At 43.0% G+C, this 15,292-nt stretch overlaps 1 protein-coding gene across 5 annotated transcripts in view; it reads right to left on the reverse strand.

Annotated features, from left to right (window-relative positions):
* Positions 1–15,292, reverse strand: part of UBE2F (ubiquitin conjugating enzyme E2 F (putative)) — a 497,889-nt gene that overhangs the window by 40,652 nt on the left and 441,945 nt on the right. Inside the window, exon 10 of one of the 5 annotated variants that reach the window (XM_073633594.1) lies at positions 11,501–11,539. The exons of the other annotated variants lie outside the window; for them this stretch is intronic. Coding sequence (XP_073489695.1) covers positions 11,516–11,539 — 24 coding nt within the window. The 3' untranslated portion in view covers positions 11,501–11,515. Of the gene's footprint in view, positions 1–11,500; positions 11,540–15,292 lie in introns of those variants that run through there. 5 annotated transcript variants of the gene reach the window in all.

Consider the following 15,292-nt stretch of genomic DNA (forward strand, 5'->3'; position numbering starts at 1 on the left):
ATAGTAATTCAAAAAACATCTTGCATAAAGAAGGCAACATAAGCTCTGACTTATGAGATGTGATTAACCACTTCAGCCCCGGAAGGATTTACCCCCTTCCTGACCAGTGCGTTTTTTGCGATTCGGCACTGCGTCACTTTAACTGACAAGTCCGCGGTCGTGCGACGTGGCTCCCAAACAAAATTGACGTCCTTTTTCCACACAAATAGAGCGTTCTTTTGGTGGTACATGATCACCTCTGCGATTTGTATTTTTTGCGCTATAAACAAAATAAGAGCGACAATTTTGAAAAAAAAAAAAAACGCATTATTTTTTACATTTTGCTATAATAAATATCCCCCCCCAAAAAAATAAAAAAACATTTTTTTCCCTCAGTTTAGGCCAATATGTATTCTTCTACATATTTTTGGTAAAAAAAAAAAAAAAAAAAAAAAATCGCAATAAGCATTTATTGGTTGGTTTGCACAAAAGTTATAGCGTTTACAAAATAGGAGATAGTTTTATGGCATTTTTATTAATAATTTTTTTTTTTACTAGTAATGGCGGCGATCAGCGATTTTTATTGTGACTGCGACATTATGGCGGACATGTCGGATATTTTTGACACATTTTTGGGACCACTGTCATTTATACAGCGATCAATGCTATAAAAATGCACTGATTCCTGTGTAAATGACACTGGCAGTGAAGGGGTTAACCACTAGGGGGCAGTCAGTACTAGGGATGTGTTCTAACTGTAGGGGGGATGGGCTGTGTGTGACACGTCACTGATCTCTGCTCCCGATGACAGGAAGCAGAGATCAGTGACACTGTCACTAGGCAAAACGGGGAGATGCTGTTTACATCAGCATCTCCCCGTTCGTCCTCTCAGTGAGGCGATCGCAGGTATCCCTGCGGCGATCGAGTCTGCGGGACCCGCGACCTGACTCACGGAGCTCGCCGCAGGCGCACGCACTGCGCAAATTCAAAGTAACGCACAAGTACATTACTTTGCGCAGCCGTGCCATTCTGCCAACGTATATCTACAGGAGGCAGTCGGCAAGTGGTTAAACTGTAAAGGCTAAGCCAACTAAAATATTGCAGTGGTTACTTGCTAAAATTATGTATTCACACCTTCTAGTAAGCTAACCTGTACAAGTTTAAAAATGACAGAGTAATTTCCTAATAAACCGATTGGGATCCAAAGAAACATATTGAAACTGTAAATGTAAAGGGATTGTCCACCAAAACTGGTGTTTTAATTAAAGCCGGGTACATATTAACAGTTTTTTCAGCTCTGGTCAGAGCCGTTGTACTAACCATGCAAGGTTAGTTCAGCGATCTCCCCCTCAGAGCTGTTGACAGGGGGGGGTGCCCCTCCCACCCCCCACCAGAACACTCTGATCAGCGCTCTCTGCCATTGGCTGAGAGTGCTGATTGAGAGTCGGTCGGCTACTGGTTTTTCAGCATGCACGTCTGACGGAAGTCGGCTTCTGTCGGACAGGCTGGCATACACCCTGCTTGTCAGCGGCAGTTGAACATTTCAAATTTTATTCCCCTTTAAGATGATAGACATTATTACTTAAAGTGGAGTTCCACCCACTTTTACAACTCTTCAGCATCCCTCTCTAAACTGTGCACTGTAAACAAATTGGATATTTTTAAATTTTTTTTCTCAGCACCTACTGTATATCTGCTGTATTCATTTTTCACTTCCTCCTCCCTGGCCGCGGCCCATCGCATCATTTCCTGTTTGCAATGCCTTCTGGGAAGGGGCGGCAACTTCCTCTGAAACTGCCGTTGCTATGGAAACCTGACCTGAAACCTATTACACTGCTTGTGCTGCACTGAGCATGTGCGAGATCTGCAAGGATGAGATCCAGGAAGAAATACAGTCTGGCTTCAGATGCCCACACTTAAGATGGCCACAGCCTGCTGTAAGTTTATAAAATAATAAACTACTGCTATAAACTAACAAAACAGACCTTAGTTTACAGACTAACTTTACTAGAATACATTAAGCTTGTGTATTATAGGGGTATTTTTATTTAAAAATTATAATTTCAGCCGGAACACCACTTTAACTGTAAATTTCTTATCTTTGAGTGCAGAACAGAGGCCGGCTTCTGTCGGACAGACCGGCATACACACGGGCCGAATGTCGGCCTTTTTTTTCTGAAATGGCCATTGTCTCCCGACATTTGGCTCGTGTGTACGGGCCTTTAGAGAAGATTCTAGCAGGGTTAGCCTCCTGATTACGTATATCTTTAAAATACAAGGGACTAGGAAACCTGGTAGAAAGATATCACTAGCTGAATGTGTGAGATTGTAGGCCATTCTACCTGTAAGCCTCTACACAAAACTGAAATACGCTTTAGGTGAACTGACTCCAGAAAGAATTCCAGAGTCTAATAATGTGGGGAGGAGACAAGTAAAGTTTAAAATATCAATGTTGCTCCATAGCAACAAGGAATTCCATTATCCGGGCCCTGTGTGCGTGTGAGCTATATACATCAAGTAATTGTAAAGTTGATGCCTAGCAGCTGACTTAGCACTGGTGTAGACCAGGGGGAGTCTTGACTGTTTAATTAAAAATAAGCACTGAAAGGGCAGAGGTGGGCTTTACGTACAGCTTACATCACCTACTGAGCTTGATCTAATATGGGGATATGGACACCAATTATCATTTGTCTATAAGGATGAGCTGAACACCCCCCATTTTGGTTCGCACCAGAACAGGCAACAAATTTGGACGAACACGCGAACACCGTTAAAGTCTATGGGACACGAACATGAAAAATCAAAAGTGCTAATTTTAAAGGCTTATATGCTAGTTATTGTCATAAAAAGTGTTAGGGGACCTGGGTCTGCCCCAGGGGACATGTATCAATGCAAAAAAAAGTTTTAAAAACGTCAGTTTTTTCAGGAGCAGTGATTTTAATAATGCTTAAAGTGAAACAATAAAAATAAAATATTCCTTTAAATATCGTGCCTGGGGGTGCCTATGGTATATGCCTGTAAAGTGGCCTTTTTCCTGTGTTTAGAACAGTACCACAGCAAAATGACATTTCTAAAGGAAAAAAGTCATTTAAAACTGATCGCGGCTGTAATGAATTCTCGGGTCTTGGCAATATACAGTGGGGTATTCAGACCCTCTTAAATTTTTCACTCTTTGTTATATTGCAGCCATTTGCTAAAATCATTTAAGTTAATTTTTTTTCCCTCATTAATGTACACACAGCACCCCATATTGACAGAAAAACACATAATTGTTGACATTTTTGCAGATTAAAAAAGAAAAACTGATATATCACATGGTCCTAAGTATTCAGACCCTTTGCTGTGACACTCATATATTTAACTCAGGTGCTGTCCATTTCTTCTGATCATCCTTGAGATGGTTCTACACCTTCATTTGAGTCCAGCTGTGCTTGATTATACTGATTGGACTTGATTAGGAAAGCCATACACCTGTCTATATAAGACCTTACAGCTCACAGTGCATGTCAGAGCAAATGAGAATCATGAGGTCAAAGGAACTGCCTGAAGAGCTCTGAGACAGAATTGTGGCAAGGCACAGATCTGGCCAAGGTTAAAAAAAATTTCTGCTGCACTTAAGGTTCTTAAGAGCACAGTGGCCTCCATAATCCTTAAATGAAAGATGACCAGAACCCTTCCTAGTGCTTGCCGTCCGGCCAAACTGAGCTATCGGGGGAGAAGAGCCTTGGTGAGAGAGGTAAAGAACCCAAAGATCACTGTGGCTGAGCTCCAGAGATGCAGTCAGGAGATGGGAGAAAGTTGTAGAAAGTCAACCATCACTGCAGCCCTCCACCAGTCGGGGCTTTATGGCAGAGTGGCCCGACGGAAGCCTCTCCTCAGTGCAAGACACATGAAAGCTAAAACATGAACATGAAAGTTTGCTAAAAACCCCTGAAGGACTCCAAGATGGTGAGAAATAAGATTCTCTGGTCTGATGAGACCAAGCTAGAACTTTTTGGCCTTAAATCTAAGGCCCCTTTCACACTGGGGCGGTGGGGGCGTCGGCGGTACAACAGCGCTATTTTTAGCGCTGCTGTACTGTCGTTCTTGCAGCAGTATTCGGCCGCTAGCGGTGCAGTTTTAACCTCCGCTGGCGGCCGAAAAAGGGTTAAAATCCCTCGTACAGAGCGGCTATAGCCGCGCTGTCCCACTGATTTCAATGGGCAGGATCCAAAAAAGCGGTTTGCAGGACTTTTTTCACCACCCTGCCTGTGCACCGCTTCAGTGTGAAAGCACTCGGGCTTTCACACTGAACAAACAGCGGAGGCTGTTTAGGGGCGGTTTTCAGGCGGTATTTTTAGCGCAATACCGCCTGAAAACCGCTCCAGTGTGAAAGGGGCCTAAGCGGTATCTGTGGAGAAAACCAGGCACTGCTCATCACCTGTCCAATACAGTCCCAACAGTGAAGCATGGTGGAGGCAGCAACATGCTGTGGGCGTGTTTTTCAGCTGCAGGGACAGGACGACTGGTTGCAATCAAGGGAAAGATGAATGCGGCCAAGTACAGGGATATCCTGGACGAAAACCTTCTCCAGAGTGCTCAGGACCTCAGACTGGCCCGAAGGTTTACCTTTCAACAAGACAATGACCCTAAGCACACAGCTAAAATAATGAAGGAGTGGCTTCACAACAACTCTGTGACTGTTCTTGAATGGCCCAGCCAGAGCCCTGACTTAAACCCAATTGAGCATCTCTGGAGAGACCTAAAAATGGCTGTCCACCGTTTACCATGCAACCTGACGGAACTGGAGAGGATCTGCAAGGAGAAATGGCAGAGGATCCCCAAATCCAGGTGTGAAAAACTTGTTGCATCTTTCCCAAAAAGACTCATGGCTGTATTAGATCAAAAGGGTGCTTCTACTAAATACTGAGCAAAGGGTCTGAATATTTAGGACCACGTGATATTTCAGTTTTTCTTTAATAAATCTGCAAAAATGTCAACAATTCTGTGTTTTTCTGTCAATATAGGTGCTGTGTGTACATTAATGAGGAAAAAAATGAACTGTATATAAAACTCATTAAAAAAGAACGGCATGGGTTCCCCCCCAGTCCATTATCAGGCCCTGTGGGTCTGGTATGATTATTAGGGGAACCCTGAACCAAAAATTTTTAAAAGAATTGTGTGGGGGTCCCCCCAAAATCCATACTAGGCCCGTCAGGTATGGCAATTGAGGGGAACCCTGTGCCAAATAAAAAAAAAATGGCGTAGGGGTCCCCCAAAATCCATGCCAGACCCTTATCTGAGCATGCAACCTGGCAGGCCGCAGGAAAAGTGTGCAGGGGTGAGAGAGCGCCCCCCCCTCACCGAGAAGAAGCATAATTTGGCTGGAGCCTCCTTTGGAGGTGGAGCTGTTGCTGCTTTTTTTTTCTTTTTTCGGCTCGTCGGGCGACGTGAGATGGATTTACATCGTGGGACTTTTTAATTGTTTAATAAAGGACTTGTCCTGTCTTTTTTACTATTTTTGACACTTTTTTTGTGACATGGTAGGGGTACAATGTACCCGTTACCAATTCACATGGGGGGGAGAGGCCGGGATCTGGGGGCTTTCAGATTCCGATAAGCCCCCCGCCCGCAGACCCCCACAACCACCAGGCAAGGGTTGTGGGGATGAGGCCCTTGTCACCATCAACATGGGGACAAGGTGTTTTGGGGGGCTACTCAAAAGCACCCTCCCCATGTTGAGGGCATGTGGCCTGGTACGGTTCAGGAGGGGGGGGGGGCGCTCTCTCTTTTCCTGTGGCCTGCCAGGTTGCGTGTTCGGATAAGGGTCTGGTATGGCTTTTTGGGGGTCCCCTATGCCATTTTTTTAAATTTTAGCGCAGGGTTCACCTTAAAATCTATACCAGACCTGAAGGGCCTGGTATGGATTTTGGGGGGACCCCCACGCAACTTCTAAAAAAAAAATTGGTTCGGGGTTCCCCTCAATATTCATACCATGCCGTTTTATTCAATTTAATTGAAAATATAGATTAGTTTAATCCATATTGCCGAGACCCGACAATTCATTATAGCCGCGATGAGTTTTGAATAACTTTTTCCTTTAGAAATTTCATTTTGCTGTGGTACTGTTCTAAACACAGGAAAACTGTGCCACTTTACAGACATACTATAGACACCCCCCAGGCGCAATATTTAACTACTTCCAGCCCGGCCTATAACAGAATGACGGCCAGGTAGTGGTTCTGTTATCCTGACTGGGCGTCACAAGAAATCCAGCTGGAGAACATGCCGGCACCTGCCCGCGGGGGCACGCAGCGCGGCGATCGCAAGTGCGGCGTGTCACACGCCACATCTCCGATCATGATAGGAAGCCTCTGACATAGGCTTCTTACCACGTGATCAGCTGTGACCAATCACAGCTGATCTCGAGAACCAGGACGGCATTCCTCAGTTCACGCTGACAGGGAGAGCCGATCGGCGGCGTCTGGAGCGTCTTCCCCAGCAAGTTGAGAGGTACACTGCAAGTGAGAAAAATGTGCAAGTAAGCATTTAAAATACGTATTTCTCTAATAGTATTGTAGTAAATAGTATAACATTACAAAAACGATATGTCCAGCCATTCCAAAATGTCACTTAAGTATAGACTTACATATTTCAGGTATGGTTTAAAATCTTCTCAGGTATGCGCTATTTACATATATATACATATATAGCCCTAACATTATATAATTCATGTCTACATTGTAGATGGGTTCACTTGTCATACACAATTAAACATAATAAAGGTCTCTGTACAGAGACCTTTTTTCATAAAAGGAACATACAGTGGGGACGGAAAGTATTCAGACCCCCTCATTTAAGTTCATTTTTTTCCTCAATGTACACACAGCACCCCATATTGACAGAAAGACACAGAATTGTTGACATTTTTGCAGACTTATTAAAAAAGAAAAAATGAAATAATCACATGGTCCTAAGTATTCAGACCCTTTGCTCAGTATTTAGTAGAAGCACCCTTTTGATCTAATACAGCCATGAGTCTTTTGGGGAAAGATGCAACAAGTTTTTCACACCTGGATTTGGGGATCTTCTGCCATTCCTCTTTGCAGATCCTCTCCAGTTCTGTCAGGTTGGATAGTAAATGTTGGTGGACAGCCATTTTTAGGTGTCTCCAGAGATGCTCAATTGGGTTTAAGTCAGGGCTCTGGCTGGGCCATTCAAGAACAGTTACGGAGTTGTTGTGAGTGCTTAGGGTCATTGTCTTGTTGGAAGATAAACCTTCGGCCCAGTCTGAGGTCCTGAGCACTCTGGAGAAGGTCTTCATCCAGGATATCCCTGTACTTGGCCACATTCATCTTTCCCTCGATTGCAACCAGTCGTCCTGTCCCTGCAGCTGAAAAACACCCCCACAGCATGATGCTGCCACCACCATGCTTCACCGTTGGGACTGTATTGGACAGGTGATGAGCAGTGCCTGGTTTTCTCCAAACATACCGCTTAGAATTAAGGCCAAAAAGTTCGATCTTGGTCTCATCAGACCAGAGAATCTTATTTCTCACCATCTTGGAGTCCTTCAGGGTTTTTTTTTTAGCAAACTCCATGCGGGCTTTCATGTGTCTTGCGCTGAGGAAAGGCTTCCATCGGGCCACTCTGCCATAAAGCCCCGACTGGTGGAGGGCTGCAGTGATGGTTGACTTTCTACAACTTTCTCCCATCTCCCGACTGCATCTCTGGAGCTCAGCCACAGTGATCTTTGGGTTCTTCTTTACCTCTCTCACCAAGGATCATCTCCCCCGATAGCTCAGTTTGGCTGGACGGCCAGCTCTAGGAAGGGTTTTGGTCATCCCAAACGTCTTCCATTTAAGGATTACGGAGGCCACTGTGCTCTTAAGAACCTTAAGTGCAGCAGAAATTTTTTGTAACCCTGGCCAAATCTGTGCCTTGCCACAATTCTGTCTCTGAGCTCTTCAGGCAGTTCCTTTGACCTCATGATTCTCATTTGCTCTGACATGCACTGTGAGCTGTAAGGTCTTATATAGACAGGTGTGTGGCTTTCCTAATCAAGTCCAATCAGTATAATCAAACACAGCTGGACTCAAATGAAGGTGTAGAACCATCTCAAGGATGATCAGAAGAAATGGACAGCACCTGAGTTAAATATATGAGTGTCACAGCAAAGGGTCTGAATACTTTGAATACTTAGGACCATGTGATATTTCAGTTTTTCTTTTTTAATAAATAAGCAAAAATGTCAACAATTCTGTGTTTTTCTGTCAATAAGGGGTGCTGTGTGTACATTAATGAGGAAAAAAATGAACTTAAATGATTTGAGCAAATGGCTGCAATATAACAAAGAGTGAAAAAATTTAAGGGGGTCCGAATACTTTCCGTATATATATATATATATATATATATATATATATATATATATATATATATATATATATATATATATATATATAAACGACGTTAAAACCACACGTGAGGTATCGTCATAAACGTTAGAGCAAGAGCACTAATTATAGCACTAGACCTCCTCTGTAACTGAAAACATGTAACCTGTAAAAAAAATGTTTTACAGCGTCGCCTATGGGGATTTTTATGTACCGAAGTTTGGCGCCACTCCACAAGCATGTGCAATTTTGAAGAACGGTGAATGCACAACATGACAAATGCAGCCACTCACTGGCCTATAAAAGACTGCTGCTGGGTTCACCAGACTGCTGGATTGTCGTCAGCCTGTGTTCCTGAGCCTCTGTGCATGTTTCCATGGATTTCCTGTTAAAGACCCGGCTTGCCCTTGACCTGCCTGATCTCTGCTCCTGGCTTTGACCCCTGGCTTGCTTGATCTACCGACCTTGTTTCTGTCTGATCACCCTGTGCATGACCCTGGCTTGCACCTGTGCCCTCCTGTGTATGATCTCGGCTGTGTTCCTGTTACCTGCATCCGCTACTGACTGATCCACCGTGTATGACCCCTGGCCTGGCTTCCACTATAGTTTCCTGTGTGCACTGCTGCCAAGTTTCTTCTGGAGTTCCTGAGAGACTTTTGCCTTACTGAGCATCCGGCCTGTCCCAGCATTCATCAGGTGATCACTGGTCCAGCTCCTCAGTACACTACTGGCAACCTAGGCTTCTTTTAGGCACTGCTCCTCCTGTACCATCTTCAGGAGTTTACTGCACTTAGCCGCAAGGGGAGCCCCCTCAGCACTTCAGCCTCCGACCAGGTACGTGACACTGGAGCAGACAGAATCTAGAGCAGCCGTGCAAAAACACGCTTCATCTTTAATTTAACTGAACATGCTGAAGATATAAGCGAATTGGTTGACATGCACAGCTGCTTGTGATTCTGTGTGCTCCAATTTCGACAAATCCCCCCATGTTTATTTAAAATAGGTGTAAAGCAGACACAGAAATGAATGCGAATGTTTTTATAAGGGAACAATAAGTCGTCTTTAATTGCCTGCATGTTGAAATTTGATGCATGGAACCAAGATAATCACTTTAGGTTTAATAAGTTTTTATTGTTTTCAACACAAGTTTAAACAGAAAGAAACAAGAACAGGACCAGGTGCCTGACAAAAGGCATTCTGGTATAACAAATTTGAATTATACAAAAAACACAGTGCATTCTATGTCATTTATATAAGTAACCTGAGGATGAATCATTGAGGTAAGGTTTCAAACATTGTACTAACATTCGTGTAAGTGCAATTTCTATTGGCCTGGGCGCCCCTATGGGAACCTGCTGCGCCCAAAAGCCTGAGGAAATCAATGTGTCTGAGCAGAGCATTGGGGGTTTGTCTGTACAAAGGTGTAGGTGTACTTTCAAGTCCCATGACTGATTTAAATGCTCATATTTGGGAACCAGAATACAAGTTATTTCGCAGTATAGCTGAAAATAGACATGTTGGGGAGAGATAGAAGTGATATAGAAAGGGGGAAGATTAGTTGAAGGAAAGGGGAGTTGTAGGGGTAAAAGGGGGAAGGAGTGGGAGATAGAGAGACAGCGAGCCTCATTCTACTGAGGTATTGCCAGTCCAGAGAGTGGGAAAACAATTTTGGGGTTAGTGTCTCAAGGGGTACTCGCCGTTGAGAGTCTGTGCTTCAGTTTATCTGAAGTAGAGTAATGCCTCCAAATACTCCAAAGGAAAATTTTGCCTGTTTATCTAGGGATTTGGCTTGCATCTCCTCCATAAGCATGATGTTGTTTATCTCACTCACCTATTCTATAAGGGATGGGGAGGAGGTAGTTTTCCAGTGTCTAGGAATTAGCTGCCGACCTGCACTGAGGAAAAGTTTTAGGAGGTTGTGCTTTTGAGATTTAACAGTACAAGGTAGTATGGAAAGGAGGGCAATGGAAGGGGAGGGAATGAGTGGTTTGAAGATAATCACTTTATACTACCAGTAATTGTTTGAATTTGTTATGCTGAAGCACTGAATATGTACTAACAAGAGTCACCTACCTCTATTAAGGTTTATAACACCCATGAAGAGAAGGCTAATCTGTTTGAACTCAAGAGTCAAAGGCCCATGTGACCTTCATATACAGTAAAGCACTTGAAAGCTGGACCAGTTTTCAAAGCAGAGAAATAACACATTAAGAGATTAATGCTGTTAAACTGCAGAGCTGAGAATATGCATAGGCACCATGACATTCTTCTTTAATTATACAACATGCCCTTTTCAAATGCCTAAAAGTGTGTGTCAAACCAAGGCCAGACAGGAGAATATACATAGACACATTAGATAAACAGAATGGATACAATGGCATTTGTATAATGACACCATTCTAGAACCTCTCATAAATCCCTGCTTTGCCATCTGAGTTGTATTCTCTGTTATAGGAACTGGAACCTTTATATGTATGCAAGGATTAAACTGAATGTATTCAATATTGTAGCCTCTGGATGGGCTTAAAATCAAAGCTTGTTACTAAAGAAGTGACTTTAATTAAAAACACATTGAAGCCATATCATATAACTAGCTGGCAGCAGTCACAAGAGCCTGACAGGAGTGTGGTAGAGGGGGAAAATGAGATAGCAAAAGATATTAAGTGAGACAAGTGAGCAATTCTTGGCGCCATGGCAAATCTACTTAAACAACAAATGTAAATGATAAAGGTTTTAAACAAAAGTTGAACTACGGGCACAAAAACATGCATTTAAATATATTACTTCAGAGTAACAAAGATTATAAATGTACTTTGTAGTCTCCAAAAGCATTTGCAAACCCAGATATCCTCCTGTAAGGCCTCATTCACATGTGCATTCTGGGGCCAACTATGATTTCCTGCTGGAGACTCAGCAGGGTTTCTGTGAACAGTTGAGGCCAGGAATACCCACAAAAAGGAATGAGAGCTGACAGTGTATAATTTCGAATGAACAGCCATGGATACAAAGTTTGGCTATCTGCACAATTGTGTGCTCCATAAAATAAACTAATAGAAAATTCCAATCTGGAGTGAACCAGCCTAGACCAACATCACAGCCGCAATACGTACCTTTCAGAAGCTTTGGCCTTCTTGTCTGTACTAACTGGCTGCTTTTTCCTGCGGTCAGAACTGACCCTTGGCATGGTTCTACTCCAGAAAATATATCATCAGTGACCAAAGATTATGACAAGTATTATAGAAGTTGTTTCCATTTTTTTTAGGCTAGACAAGAGTGGTATGGAAAGCAGATTGGAAAATCTTGCCATCTAACATGATCACATTAATGATGTACGAACAAATAGAAAACATACCTACCTGACCTTGGCTTTCACCTGTGGTGAAAAGGATGTCACCCTCCCTTCAATAAAATTGTGGCAATTCTGAGGTCTGCTGATGAAGTCTGGCTCCCTTGGGACGTAACACATACGGAAACTACGTGACCTTGATCGTGACGTCACCTGCGTCCAACACGCTGATTCTCGAGGAGCTTATTGTGTTGTTGCTATTGATTCTTAGCACTGAGGAACAGTGCGATTCTTGTAAGTGCACACTTTATATTTTAAATAAATCATTTTAAGCATACAGAGAGCACTAGATGTTATTGCTTTCGTTTTATGTATCTACTTGCCCGGAGTTCATGGCGAGAACCCTGTGATTAAGCAAGCTATTGGCATTCATCTATTGCCAGTGTGTGATCCTGTTGAGACCTGACTGATTCACTCAGGGTCTATTGTTTGAGGTGAGCGGCTAGGAATCTCGTTGGTGGAGGTTGTCACATATGTCACCTTATATATCCATCTATCACCATCTCACTGGACACTTGCTGGTGTTTTATTGACCATCCTATGAAAATTTATATGAAGAGCATGGACTGTTCCTGTGTTTTATTATTCATTTAGTATTGTTTTCTTGCGCTGCACTGCTTTCTGAGATAGACTTTTTGGGGACTTGATATTTTGGCCCTCAGTGTTCAGCTGCTGTATTAGGTTTTATTTGCACTGCTTGATTCTTTTTATTCAATTCTGAGGTTCTCAAATCTTGCAAAAGACTCTTGTGCACTCTGCTGGAGCATATTCTTGCTAGATTTGGCATACTAAGCACTTCTCAGATCTCAACAGAAAAGACTATGAGGTCCCCCTCACCGATGCAGAAGGTGGGGCATGGCAAGTATAATTTCTAATCTTTTTGTTCATAGATTTTGTTTTTACAAGTACATTTAGTATTAACCGTGAGCAGTTTTTAGCTAAACACACTTAGCACAAGAAAATAAACATACCCTAGTAAACCATTTGTGAAAAAATTCTTGCTCCAGCACATGCAGTTCACAACGTACAATGCTGCTGGCTTCTGTTCTCTCATTGCTGCTTTCCTGGACTTCCAGTCTTCATAGGAAAAAAGTTGACAGTGTCTCCATCTAGTCTGTAAGCTTGGAGAAGGGAGGGGCAGGGCAGTGTCTTGCCATCCTAGGCTACGGAACTGTCTGTTTCTATTGATGCACAAAATGTAGTGCCACAAAACTCTGGTATCTGCAGGCAAGTAATTCAATAGGAGGCTGTTGCGATAGGAGCCACTCTGGGTCGAGTCAAAAATCAGGATTTTATGGTCATTTTTTTGTTGCTCTGATATACTCATTCACAATTTTTATGTATTTGCAGGGTGGGACTTTGATTTTTTTTCCGGTGTCTATTATATCTTATGAAAGGCATGTTTATCTGTTTTCCAGACCATCTTTAATAATATTTATGACAGCTTTACAACAAGTGTCTGTTTCCCCAACTTTCCCAATTGCTGGTATAATGCCATTCAGAATTCCTCATCGATAAGTCTGGGGATTCTGCCTAATCAATATTTTAGTACTTTGCAGCGTAAAGCGTTATTAAACCCCAAAACAAACATTAAATTGCAGCTCACCAATTCTTGGATATGGTGGCTGCATTAGTTTTCCTTCTAATTTTTCACCTGGTGATCTAGCTATTAAAGTGGAGTTCCACCCAAAAATGAAACTTCCACTTTTTGGATTCCTCACCCCCTCCGATGTCACATTTGGCACCTTTCAGGGGGGAGGAGGGAGCAGATACCTGCCTAATACAGGTATTTGCTCCCACTTCCTGGCATAGCTCACCGTGGCGCTTGCGGTGACCTATGCCACTTCCGGCGCCTACCCCGTCCTCCCCTGCTGTATTCTGTGAGACACAGAACACAGCAGGGACCTGAGAGGACGCGCAGCACGACTCGCGCATGCACACTAGGGAACCAAGAAGTGAAGCCGCACAGCTTCACTTCCTTATTCCCTTACCGAGGATGGTGGCGGCAGCAGCCGAGAGCCGAAGGACAGATCGGCTTTGGCTGCCGACATCGCGGGCTCCCTGGACAGGTAAGTGTCCCTATATTAAAAGTCAGCAGCTGCAGTATTTGTAGCTGCTGGCTTTTAATATTTTTTTTTCAGCGGACCTCCACTTTAAGTCTGTTATTTTTCAACTTACTTTTAACAGACCAAGCAGCAGTTCGAGAAAAAACATGTACCACTGAGAGGGGTGCTTACAAGGGTCAGCTTATACCCACGTATGCGAAATGCTTATTCCAAAATTAAAAACTGTTTGCTGTAAATGCTTATAGAGTGTTAGCTGGAGTTCAACTCCAATTTGTAATTCGTCCTTCTAAATCTGTTAGTCTAACAATACTCTTCCCCCACCCTGACAGTGCTGCTGTCCAAAGGTGTCTGCTTTACTACTTCATTCAGAAAGCAGACACCCAACAAAGTGTATTACTTGCTGGTGAAATAAATTTAAAAAAAGCTTAAGAAACGAATGCAGCCACTTCGCTTAAGGATTAGTAAGCTGCAATATATTACATTTTTGTTTTTGGGCTTAATACCACTTTGAACTCTTCCTGACTGCCCCATAGCAGATTTACTGCTACAGGGCAGTCGTTCTGTGCAGAATCAACATATATACGCGATTCTGCACTTCTGCCTAGTGCTTTGATTAGTCACAGCAGATGGCGATCAGTGAGTGCCAGCCAATGGATGTCCATTGGCACCCGCTGATCGGTGAGGAGAGACACAGGATGAAGCTCTGTCTATGTATACAAGACTGAGCTCCATCCTGTCAGCGAGGATGTGATGGATTTTATTTCCCTGCAAATCAGGGGAAGAAAATCACACATATACACTGGTTAGGCAAAAACAATACTTTTTACTTTCTGCTATAAAACATATCCAATAAAAAAAAATGTACAAAATACAATTTCTTCATAAATTTAGGCAAAAATATATTCTGCTACAAAAAGTAGAAAAAGGTTATAGCATCTACAATCTATGAGATATATACTGGAATTTTTATTTCTTTTTTTATATTAGTAATGGCGGCGATCAGCGACTTATAATCAATATTGCGGTCGACAATCAGACACTAACACTTTTGACACTTTGTAGGAACCAGTAACACTAATACAGTGATCAGTGCTAAAAAATATGCACTGTCACTATGCTAAGGACACTGGCTGGGAAGGGGTTAAACATCTAGGGCGGCCATTATGTGCAGAATCACAAATATATACACGTGATTATGCACTTTTGGGTAGGGGACCCGCGCCGTTTCTGCTGTAATTAGTCCCAGAGGATGCTGATCAGCAGGTGCCGGCCAATGGATGTCCGCCAGCACCCGCTGATCGGCGAGGAGACAGGCTGGGTGGAGCTCTGCGTCAGTGGGGATGTGCTGGATTTGTTTCCCTGCAAAGCAGGGAATACAATCCAGCACATCCCTTAGTAAAAGCAACATACTGTGTACACAAAGACACTGGTTAGCCACACAGTTAATCTTTTGATTGCCCTAGATGTTTAAAGAGGAGCTCCAGCCGCTTTGTGTTCATTTAAAGACAGCAGCTACAAAAAGTAACACA

This window comes from Aquarana catesbeiana, linkage group LG06 (assembly GCF_042186555.1).
Source record: "Aquarana catesbeiana isolate 2022-GZ linkage group LG06, ASM4218655v1, whole genome shotgun sequence".
Taxonomy (NCBI): domain Eukaryota; kingdom Metazoa; phylum Chordata; class Amphibia; order Anura; family Ranidae; genus Aquarana; species Aquarana catesbeiana.